This window comes from Trachurus trachurus (genome assembly GCF_905171665.1).
Source record: "Trachurus trachurus genome assembly, chromosome: 4".
In the NCBI taxonomy this organism is placed as follows: Eukaryota; Metazoa; Chordata; class Actinopteri; order Carangiformes; family Carangidae; genus Trachurus; species Trachurus trachurus.
Window position 1 is genome coordinate 26,455,526 of NC_139898.1, and position 12,443 is coordinate 26,467,968.

Genomic DNA, 12,443 nt, shown 5'->3' on the forward strand with positions numbered 1-12,443 from the left:
CATACATGTAATCTACAATATAAACAAATCTTCTAATCTTTAAAACTAAAAGGAGATCTGAGCTCTGGGCATTTCCACAATAAGTGATTTTTGCACTTCATGCAAATCATAAACATCGGTTTTAATCTGAGCTGGCATGGGTGGCAGCGGCAATACTGTTTAACAGTGCAGAGGCGTGGTAGGCATTGCCTGCATGGGCAGCAGCGCTCCATTACCGGTACATGTTATTAAAGATTGTTTGCCAGTTTTCCACTGTTTAACAACCTCTCTATGAGTCAGGGCGGGGAGCAGAACTGATGTTATGTTCTAAGTACAAACAAGGGGCGGGAACTAAATCAGACACTGCACCTCTGGCACCTTGCAGAGTAATAATAATAATAATACATTTTATTTGTAACGCACTTTATATTTACCAAAAAATCTCAAAGTGCTACAACAGCAACAACCTTGCAGAGTAAACCCAAAGTCCAAAGGCAGTTTGTGGCATAAAGACTTGGTAGCATATGGATGTTGGTAGACATGCACATGTCACAACCCAACTTCAATTAATCTGGGGTGACAATAATTTGCTTTTGAAAAGTGACACATATAGACAGTGACAGATTACATGAATTGGGTCACGTTAGTCTGTAACTCTGACACACTTGTAGATGTGGTATTCCTTATACAGTATATAATTGTTTTACATTTACAATATTGTAATTATAACCTTATTTAAACAAAAATCTGAAAGATGATGTCTGCATGTTTCATGTCTGACTGTGTCACTAGTAAACTTGACTTACAGCCGGTAGCTGAGGTGAAGGTTAAGGAAACTCCATCTATCCAGATGTGTCTAGCGCCACACCAGGTGACCCCTCAAACACCCCAATAAATCCCCAGGCTGTAAGGACAGCAAACCAGTGAAAATGAGGCTTGAAATCATGACACAGGAAACCCACCATATGTACAATTGTATCTATTTTGCCAATATGAACATGTTTAAGAGGCGTCTGTGAGCTCAGACTTTTTTTTTAACAGTTCCACAGTGAAAAGATATTTTTAGGTCTGTGAGAACATGGATTTTTTCTTTTCTCAGTGCAATATGAGACAGGGTCCCCCAAGTGGTCATGCAGGTAACATTTAAGACCTGTGAGTGACTTTTTTTTACCCCCAAACTCCACAAACTGTACATTTACTAAAACAGACTGGAAGCACATACAGACAGACAATCCAAAAACAATATGGCTCTGGCTGTTGCAGAGACATAAAAAAATACACATCACATCAACCACGACCATTCATGGAGGGCATGGCAAAACGTGCTATTGATCATCCAAACCCCAGTCTAACCATGAGAGATAGACAAGTTAACAGACAGACAGACTGACAGACAACCTTGAAAACAAGTACAGACAGTTTGAGCCAAATGAATGTCAGATGGATACTCCTCGTTCAGTATGGGAAATATAACACATGAATAAAAATTACAACACTGCAAAAACTGATACTCACCCTTAGACCAGGAAAGCCACTGATGCCAGCCCCACCAACAGGCCCCTGTGAAACATCACAGCAACATCCTAAGTACACAGGACAGGACACTTACAGTATTGCACATTCCTCATTTCCAAGGGGCTACATTGGAAATACTGTAAGTGAAACTATGTTTTCATGTGCCAACATCCTGGATGACATAGGCTCCAGACTTAATTTATGTCTGAAACAAATAAAGGCAACTTTTTCAATTTGCAGAATTGCCCTCTGAGGAAAACTCTTAAATACTCATTAATGTCAGATTAATCTGTGTGAACAGTATGAAATTAATTTATATGCATTTATAGACAATGACAGTTATGTCATCTGAATGCATTTTCTCTTTAAAAAAAATTTACTTGGTGAGAAAGGTTTGTGTCAAAATCTTACTTTTTGGTTTTTTAATCATACAATATTGATACATCTTGGCAGTGATGCTAAAAGGCCTTTAGATACATGAAAAGAGAGTAAAATAAAGTCAGAAATAGGTTAATAAAGTGCAGTTGTACATTTAGTCACTGACAAGAGAAGACAAGTAACACAGATGGATGCCCAGGCTTTGCAGATGGAAGACAGAAAAGTGAAATAGCGAGTATAGGAGAAGACAAAAAGAGGGAAATTGAAAACACATACGGAGGAGGACAACAGTTCTCACCTCATTGCCATCAGGACCAGGTGGTCCCCTTTCCCCAGCATCTCCGACAATACCCTGAGGGACGAACACATGCGCATTCAATCAAAGAAACTCAGGACAAACACTCCTCGACAGTCTCAACTTGAAGTACAAGACACCACCATAGAAGTGAATGAGGAGTAGTTCATTTTGCTTTTTATTGCGCATCTTCATCTTCATCGCTACTGCTATGTGTAGCACCTCATTTTTTTAGTTCACATATGCAGTATCATGCAAGATGCCACTTCCTTAAATTGTTGATCGAGATCAAATTTGCATTGACAACGTGTGAAAATAATGCTTATTTAATGAAGCAAGATTAGTGAGTGTATTGGTGAGCTTGTGGACTGGCTTACAGCAGCCTTTGGGCCACAGTCTTTGATCCAGTTAGCCAGACATCGCTCAGTGTTCCAGAAAAAACCCTTCGGATAAAACAGACACTGGGCCGACTGCCCATTTGGCAACCTCAACACAGAGAAGCTAGGGCTTGTTTTTAGAGCATTAACTTTTCACAGTGTGAGGGCCCAACCTAGACATTCCATCTGTCTCTATCTTTATCTAAGTGTAATTTTTTTCAGTGCCACCCTGGAACAAATTTGGCATTGGAGAACATAGTACATGGTATTGTTTAACTGTTTAACCACTGGCCTTCAGGGCTGTACTGCTTTAACATATTCACAACAGATGCCAAATACAAATTATCTCCTTTTGATGCCCTGAGGGCTTTTGAAGAAGTCAAATACAGCTATTTCCATCAGCTTATACAATCTCCCTGACAATAACGCAGATAATCTTGCCTCCAAATGGCTCTGATTTTTGTTGATATATGTCAAAGGTATTCAGTTTCTTTTAAGAAGCAACTGCAAAATAAAGCAGAAATCACAAGAGAGTCATTATTACATGTCTTCCTTTGGGGCCAGGATTTCCAACAGGACCAGGAATGCCCTAGAAAAAAAAAATACATAACATGGTGTTACTCTGTACTGTACTGTTTTTTTTTTCACAGAATATAAAGAGAAGTATACTAGTCATATCTATATCATCAGATTGAGTTAACAGGACATCTGGCACAAATCAAGCTGAAGAGCAGCAAGTCACAACTGAGCCATAACGACCAGGATTTCCTTGAGACCAGATCTATCAAGAATGAAGGAATGAATGCCATCATTCATTTTTTCTGTGACATCATCATCGTGGAGTAGTAAATTAAAGCTTCAAACAGCTGCTGCTGAGAACACTTTACTGCTGCACAACATCCTCAACGAGAACAGCAATCAGTAACTATGACTGTAAAAAGAGACACACACCGATCAGCCACAACATTACAACCACCTGTCTGATGTTGTGTAGGTTCTCCATGTGCTGCCAAGACAGCTCCGACTCGTTGGGGCATGAACCTCACAAGGTTATCCTGTAGTATCAGGAACTAAGACATTAGCTGCATATCCTTTAAATCCTGTTAAGTGGAGGAGTGTCCAACAATTGGATTTATATCTCATCACATCCCACAGATGCCTGCTCGGGATGAGATTTGTCATAATCCTCAAACCACTCCTGAACATTTTCTTCAGGGTGGCAGGGCACTATCCTGCTGACACTGCCGCAACCAATGGAGGTGGTACTTGGTCTGCAACAATGTTTAGATAGGTGGCAAATATCAAGCTACTGTAACATCCACATGGAGGGCAGGACTCATGCCCAGCAGAACATTATACTACTTCTGTCACCTCCTCTTCTTTTCATAGTGAATCCTTATGCAATCTCCAACCCAGGTAAATGACACACACATCAGGCTATCCATCTGCGCCCACTGGGGATTACTTTGATGGTGGAAAGGCATCAGCATAGTCAGTCTGGACTGGGGCTACGCAGCCCCATACACTGTAATCTGTGCTACAGCAGCTCATCCATGGGCCAGCCTTTACACAGAGGTGAAAGCTTATCAATATCCCTTATGGGTCCATGACTCTCTGTATCCACTTCAGAGGTTTCCCCTCCTTGGATCGCTTTTGGCAGGTATTGACCACTGCATACTCCATACACATGGCTGTGTAAGATGGCTGTTCGATGTCAGAGTTTCTCAGATCCCTGCACTTGCCAGTTTTTTTCTACTTACAACACATCGCCTTTTGAGAACTAACTGTTGACAGGTGTTATAGTAACAAGATAATCCATGTTATTCACTTCACCTGTCAGTGGTTTTAACATTGTGGCTGATCGGTGTTATACATGACATAGTAAGAACTGACAGCAAAATTGTGCAAAGTGCTAAAACAAAGAGTCTGATGGGAGTTGGTGCCCATCAACCAGTCAGTGATGTAACAATCAATCAATTTAAAGTGCAAAATCACCATGGTACATGGTCTCAATACACTTTACAATAAGTACAATAATAACAGACAATAAAAACAATAATAAAGCAGCAGAGGAAAATGATAAAACAGTTAAGAATTAGATTAAACCAGAGTATTGGGTAAAGAGGTATGTATGACGGGACTTAAAAATTGCAGTGGATGATGTAGCTTCTTTGATATCTAGTGGGAGGCCATTCCATAAAACAAGTATGAGACAATGAAGGAGAAACAAAAGGAAGAAGACAAGTGGTAGAGGATTTATCAGAGATAGAATAGCACTTGTAAATAAAAAGGCGTCAAAGGACACAGATTAATCATGCTAAAAAATACACAGACGCCACTTACTTTCTCCCCCTCCAGCCCAAATGGCCCAGCAACACCAGGAGGCCCAATGAAACCCTGGAAATCAACAATATATGACATCACAACATTGCCTGGATATTATCACAAAACCACATTTTTATGCTAGGCTGTATTTCATTCTTATATTTCTATTCAATTTCATATCAAATAAATTAGTTTTAGCAGGAACACTTTCCCAATGCCCGTGATCATAAAATAGTGATATGATTGATGTCTCAAAGCACCAGCACAAGAATTTTTGTTCATCTTGGCCACCAAAAAGCATTTCTGTACCATGATCAGTCAATTTCAAAATATCGTGCTGCTTACCAAGATCATTTGGAAGTGATGATTATTAATATATCACAATGGTTTGGCTAGTAGAGCTGTGAAAGGCTTGGTCCAGTCACACAAATCAAATGAAACCGATATTTCAATCCCAGACGGGGGAAAGAGTGGATCATACTGTCAAAGGAGTTTTCCTATCTTTTACATATATATTCTTAGGATTTCTGAAGTCTTTGGCTCAGATACTGATGTATTCAGTGTGACACTTTCAAGAATATTTGATTAGCTGCTGTCAGTTGTTTAGTTCAGTTCAGATCAGTAACTCTCCACACATCCACTACATTTGTGGTAGTATTCTTGAATGACAGCCTCATGTGTGCATCATGTTGTGTATTGGAGCTGCGTGCTGCGAGGGCGGACAACGCCACTACTCGAAGTGCTGTGGTCGGGATGCGTTCCGACATCACAGCAGTTCGTGAATTTGTGTCAATAATGCGAGCTGACATGGCCAAAACTCAGGAGGACATGGCGAGGTTAAGCGCAGCGAAGGCTGCAGAGGAGATGGATGAATAAAAGAAAATGGCAAAAAAGGGCTCTCTCACACCATCCCAACAAATAATAAGTACACTGGACTTTGCTCTCTGTCGATTGGACCATTCTGTGACTTTGTGACATGCCAAGCTACAAGATGAGACTGTTGTTCACTCATGACGGACAAATATGGACACATGTGCAAACACACACGTAATCTGTATGTACTGTTTAGAGCTAAACTTCAGCTCTGTTTACTACCTGCTGCCAACATGTTATGTCAAATGTCATAAGTAAAAGAATGTTATATCAAAATGTAAAAAAAGCAAAAAGAAAAGATTATGATATGATCTGTATACTACCTACTGCCGTAACATGTTATGTCAAAATGTCATAAGTAAAAGAATGTTATATCAAAATGTAAAAAAAAAAAGAAGAAAAGATTATGATAAATATTTTTATTCTGTGGGTAATGGGGGCAGGACTAGATAAGCTTTTGCTTCTCCCGCTTTCCCTTTCGGCCATGTGTATTGTATTATTTGAACTAAGATGAAGTGTGATGATGATGATTTAAATTGACATGCCCGAAATAAACAAATTGATTGATTGATTGATTGATTGATTGATTGATTGATTGATTGATTGATTGATTGATTGATTGATTGATTGATTGATTGATTGATTGATTGATTCAATATAATCAGTGTAACATTGTGAGGAAAGGTACTCCCCTTTCTTTCACCTTCTACACACAAACCTGTTTATATGAACTTCCTACCACTCTGTTTTACTTGCAAACTGTTTCAGGACAATGATGCATTGCAGATTCTTGTGGGTCTTAAATATTTTCATATGTGCCAAATAACACATTTAAAAAGACCTATCATATCTTAAATTGGTTAACATACATCCAACATAACATCAGATGTGAAAGCTGTCTCTGCCTGTTTTCTAAATATAACACAGTTGCATGCAGATACTGCCAGTCTGGACATAATTGTGTTGCTTTTATAAGCATTACATAGGCAAGTTTTTCTGTTTGCATAGGAAGCAGTGGGTTTGTATGAGTCACTTGTGCAACCCAGGCCCACCCTCTCTCACACACTCCTTCCTTATCAGTGCACTGTCTTGGTGACTCTATTTCACAGTGCCTGCCTCAGTCTGACACAGTAATCCCAGCTATCCTCTTTCTAAGAGCTGCAATGCTCCACTAAGTCCCTTCTCTCACTAACTCATTTGACCTCATTCCTCACTCCTCCTCTCTGCTTTCATACTTTCATACTCTCATCTGTTTGTATTCCATCCTCTTCTCTTTCCTCTGTTTTCCTGTTCTGTGGGTATTACTACTGGCTGAGGAATGAGCCATAGTAAAAAAGAACCAGTCAGCTTTCATTGTGACAACTCAGAGCCTGGACCAGCCCCCACAAGCATTCTCACATCAGGCACTATGTCTCGGGTTAGAGATTCAACTTAGATCCTGAGCAGTCTCTCTTGAGGAGGGCTGAGGGTCTGACACCGTCCTAATCCTTTCAGGAAACAAAGTGTTCAATCCATTGCTGCTGATGAAAAGAAGGCATAACGCGAGCAGAGAGCTGCTGGTACTTACACGTACACCTTTAGGCCCTGGGTTACCTTCTGGCCCAGCTGAGCCCTGCAACAAAACAAAGACGTGGGTGAGGAGGGCCTTCGGTCACAGGACACAAAAGCTGAATGATCTAACATGATAAGACAAACCTAAAGACATTAAACTTTGAATGGCCTCATATGATACAGAGCAGAGTGACAAAGATCTAAAAGAAAACACATTTTATATTTCAAGTTGCAATACATATTTTCTCATCAATAAAGTCCAAAAACAGCATATTTGAAATGACATTGGGAAACCAAAGTCATTCATTTATGCATTTAAATGTGCACATTTAATTGAGCATTTTTATTGTGTACATTTGGAAGACACACTGTTTATCATGCAGTTATTATTTGTGTATTCTCTGTAGAGCTGAATGAAGAATCTCTGAGGAACAATGGGGTAACTGGGAGCGTATTTTTGTATTTTTCACTGCACCTGCCTGCCAGGGTAACCTGCAGCCCCAGCTTCCCCAGGAAGCCCTGGTATGCCCTGCAGCAGAGAGAGAAAGAGAGAAAGAGAGAGAGAGTGTGAATGGTGAATAGGGAGATTAGATGGATGGATAAAGTGAAAGAGGAGAAACACAGTCCTCTACCAGCATTGCCAACTGAGGAATAAAACAAGCACTGTTCATTCTGGACAACCTCCACCAGGACAACCCTGTCTATTAACTGTACCTTTCTGCACGCCTCCGAACCACCCCTCCCTCACTGGATCACTCTGCTGATTTTTCAGTCCGCTGTTAATATGATACTTTACACTTTTTTTTTTAACCAGCACAATTTAAACCAGTCATCAGTTGCAGTAATTACTACATGCTGCAATTCTGAATAAATCAGACCTTGAAACGGTACAATTATCATCATCACTGTCTAACAGGACTACAATAAGTCTGTGAGGGTTGTATATTGTTCTTAAACCACTACGCTTGGATCTGATCCTCTGATGTGGACGTGTAGAGAGCCTGTATAATGGGGCTCATTAACTGTTAGCATTTAACAAGGTGAAAAGTTTTTCCATCAAAGTGAGGGAATAAATTGAGGATAAAATTGGACACTCATGGGAGGAGACAGCTGAAGGACTGTTGTAACTGGCTGATGATCAAGCAGCAACCTCCGGGCTTGAAAAATTAAGAACTGCGGCTTGTCACCATGTATGGCTACTTCAGGCCGGCTACAGAAGGGAGTCAGACCCCACAGACCCCCATGTTAAAATAACAGCAGAAATAATGTGACCTTTTAGCACTCTTAAATTCTATTTAGGTTAAAAATTATGCATAATTGAAACTGTGGCTGCTTTCAGTTAACATGAAGAGGCTGTACATGTACAGTATATGGACTAATACACAGTAGCCTCAGTGAAAAAACATTCTGGTTTCTAGCCTTTGATGGTTTCATTAGAGCTGATGAACAAATGTAAAAAGTTGCGTTGTTTACACACACAAGACGACTTACTTGTTCTCCTGGCAGCCCGGGTGGTCCTGGATAACCTTTAGGACCCTTGAAAATGAATTAAAACAGTGTATTTTGAGTACATTTAAACCAAAGGCATCACAGAACACATGTCCACAGCCATGCTTGCAATTCAATGAGGTGTATGTACTCGAGAAAAAAACACAATGACAATGCTAACATGCTGATGTGTTGATAGACAAGACATAATTGCATCATGTGGTTGTGCAGGTGTGTGGTTTGAGAGGGACACAATTAAAAACATTTAAAGCCCTAACCCTAACCCAACTAATCTGCTCTGAAGCCCTTTATTTTTCCCCTTTGCTTGATTATCAACAACAGATGTTTACAGCCCCCAAACAAAAGGTCAGGGTCAGGTCAGCGGGGCAACGAGAGCCCTTCTTGAACAGTTCAATTGACTGTGTCGTATGCTTCCGAGGTTGTGACACATGAACCTTCACACTCAATAAAAAGGCCCACTTGGGGGTAAAGAGTCGAGTCTCAGAGCCAGTCATTTCCTCTGAAAATACCTGACGGGGCACAGTTCATGTGCTGGATATATTAGGTTCAGCTACTGCAAACACTGTGACGGCCTCCTGGGAGGCAGGTGGCGGCCAGCTATGTGGACACCCGACTCACGAGACTACCTGGACAACAACAGAGAACTACTATAGAGGATGACCTCTGTTAAAGTCTGCTGTCTATCAAAAGGCTGCAGGTTATATTCCAGTAGCAGGAATGTAAAAGATTGCCAGAGGAAATCTGAATGAAGAGATATAGAGTATGAGTATGCGTATGAATGTGCACACTGGTCGACATGGAAGGAATGTCAGGTCCTTTTTACTCATAGTATTGTCCATGAAATTCTCTTAAAGGCATGACGACTGCTGACCTGAGAAGGCATTGGATATTGTGCATGTCATTGACCCCCTGACAGTGGACAGGGTGTCTTTCCTCTTTTGGATGACCTTTGACCTTGACCTTAAAGCCTCTCATGTTCAAGCGAGACAGCAAAACATCCCAGGACAGCTCTGCCAGCTCTGGCTGAGAGTGGCTGCAGTCAGGTACATGCAGAGACATTGGTACGCAAAGATAATGAAGAAGACAGTGTGACGGAGGCAGATGTAGCAACAAAGTAAAATAGCCAAAATAATTTATAGCAACTAAGATTTAAGTGAAGACAGGCAGAGAGCAGGGTGGGCTGCAGTCTGTCTGACCAGGTAACCTAATCCAGACCACGGCCAGCTAACATCTAGCAAAACTTGAGAGAGAACACAGTAGGGAGTCGGGACACTGATTGATTTTGTGTGTGTTGTGTGTGTTCCCTTAACTCTTGGTTCATTGGCTTGTATGAACTAATATACTGTGTGCAACACCTCCCAATGTGTCACCACATTACAGAGGATTTTAAGAAAAAGCGGTGTTTTAGGTCTAAAGAGGAAAATGCTTGTTTAAAAGTAAAACATATTACATAGAGTTCCACACTGAAATACTTGGGCTTCTCTTGTAATCATAGCATAGACAGATCCAAAGTATTTCACTCCTTGCCCTTTTTTCAGCAACAGCTGATTACACATACAAGAGGTTTAACATACTAAGTCTTACCAATGGCCCTGAAAATCCATCTGGCCCAGGCAGACCTGGTGGACCTCTGTCACCCTATTGAAACAAATGAAATAGAGTAACATGAGACTCACAAAAATGCACACAATCACTCAAGAGATGAAGATAGTGCAGATATTTGCATAAAGCAACCTGTCGATTTCAATGCAAAAGCTTCAAGAATGCTTTCTAATGATGATATGTTCAGAAACTTATGTTATGCAAGAAAATTCATCCATTTGCTTTAGGTATTCACTGCATGGTGCTAACTCAACTCAAGTCCAAGCTACAGTACTCACTTTTGGTACCAGGTACTTATTTTCCCCCTGCAGATAGAACCTACTCATTGCAGTATCTTTACTAAAGCAATGATACAAAGGAGCCATCATGATCTCATCTTTGAACACAACATAAATGATGATTTTCTCAGATCAATCTGTGTTTAATGCCATCCTTTATATCACTTCAGCTCACAGTGAACGCCGGCAGAGGTATGTTTGAAATGTCTTTATTTGGTAAAAGGTACCAAGTATGAGGTAGGGCTGAGTAGAGTCGAGTGGAGTTGAGCCATATACATAATCTTGCTTGGCAACTAGTCTTATGCCAGTGAAGTTGTGGAAATATGTGTTAGTCTCCTGAAGCCTTCCCTAGAACACATTTTATTAGTTGAAACGTAAAAATCTGCCTTTAATAAACCACAAATTACAAGTTCTGGGTCCCACATGCATGATTTTTAAATATTTTTTTACTACTTGCTATAAAAAAATATACTGTTTGTTTTAAATCACCAGTATGGTTTTCAGAACATTTTGCTCCAATTACTGAAATGTGAAATCCACAGCAGAGAAAAAATCAATCAGAGAGATGTTATGAAAGCACTGAAGGTGTGAAGACTGGAAGCATGAGCAACAGCTGTTGCCCAGGAGGTGGAGCATAAAGGAGCCAGACACAGAGACCAGTGACTGTGATTTCTTACCTTCTCTCCCGGTGGAGCCTGACCTGGAGACAGTCCGGGGTCTCCCTTTGCACCCTATAAAAGAAACAGGGTCACAGGTTGAGGACATTTAAGCAACTCAAATTTTGTTTCCATCACTATTCACTAAGGTTATTAAAAACATGACTCAACCTTTGATATTATTGGTCAGGGCTAGCTGGTTATCATGTGTTAAGTGATAGAAATAGAAGCTAACCAAGAGTAAACAATGTCAATGGTAATGGCATGGTAACAGAAACACTGCTTTGTCTTTAGGGGCCTCAGAGTTCATCTCTCACTTGGAGCAATTGGAGAAGTGTATGAGCAGTTTTCCAAAACGTGGTTGATACAAAAAATGTTGACATATAAAAATGTTAAGGATGCGCCGGATTTATTTATGTAAGTATTAAGTTAAACAGAACTTTTTTTTTTACATCTGCATCTTGTTTACACAGCATACAAGATCAATTCCTATGTTCATGAATGACTTGCAGCTTCTGGCATACAATAGCCGTCTGTACCCACTTCAAATGGACTTTGAGCATCATATTTCCATAGTTTTGACTGGAAGCCAGTGAAGCATACACAATTTGGGGATGGTAAAGAAGACAGTCTACAGTTTTCAGTTTGAAAAAAAAGAAAAAAGTCAACAGTGCATGAAGCAGACTGAAAGCCCCTTTAAGTCCTGCAAGCACATTGTCACAACATTTCATGCTGTGCTTAAAACACATGTCAACTAAGCTCAGCACCTGGGACGATATTCCTCTGTATTTGTCATAGCAACCAAATACATTTCAAGAGAAGATGTTTTCCAAATTGAGACAAAGAGGCTCTCAATCCCTTTTCCTCCTCCACAAAGGGGTTTGGGGTTCGACGATGACTCACTCAGGTCACCATGGTATTAGAGACACTGATGTTGGTTTTGTATGTGTACACATGAATGTGGGTGTACAAGCTAGAAGAACAGCGTGCAAGCAGGCAGCTTTGGGTTTCATAATAACGGATCACAAGCCCTGAGCCAAATGCAGGGTCAGAGGTGACAGAGAGCACATCAATCCATCTCCCTGAGCTGTTTGACTAATCAAGG

General features: G+C 40.5%; 1 protein-coding gene across 1 annotated transcript in view; it reads right to left on the bottom strand.

Annotated features, from left to right (window-relative positions):
- col24a1 (collagen type XXIV alpha 1 chain) overlaps window positions 1-12,443 on the bottom strand; it is a 77,462-nt gene that overhangs the window by 43,536 nt on the left and 21,483 nt on the right. Inside the window, exons 6-14 of the mRNA XM_083970545.1 lie at window positions 11,360-11,413; window positions 10,387-10,440; window positions 8,785-8,829; window positions 7,769-7,822; window positions 7,310-7,354; window positions 4,888-4,941; window positions 3,089-3,133; window positions 2,171-2,224; window positions 1,495-1,539 (exon numbers count right to left, since the gene is read on the bottom strand). Of these exons, the coding sequence (XP_083826671.1) occupies window positions 1,495-1,539; window positions 2,171-2,224; window positions 3,089-3,133; window positions 4,888-4,941; window positions 7,310-7,354; window positions 7,769-7,822; window positions 8,785-8,829; window positions 10,387-10,440; window positions 11,360-11,413 (450 nt within the window). The remainder of the gene's footprint in view (window positions 1-1,494; window positions 1,540-2,170; window positions 2,225-3,088; window positions 3,134-4,887; window positions 4,942-7,309; window positions 7,355-7,768; window positions 7,823-8,784; window positions 8,830-10,386; window positions 10,441-11,359; window positions 11,414-12,443) is intronic.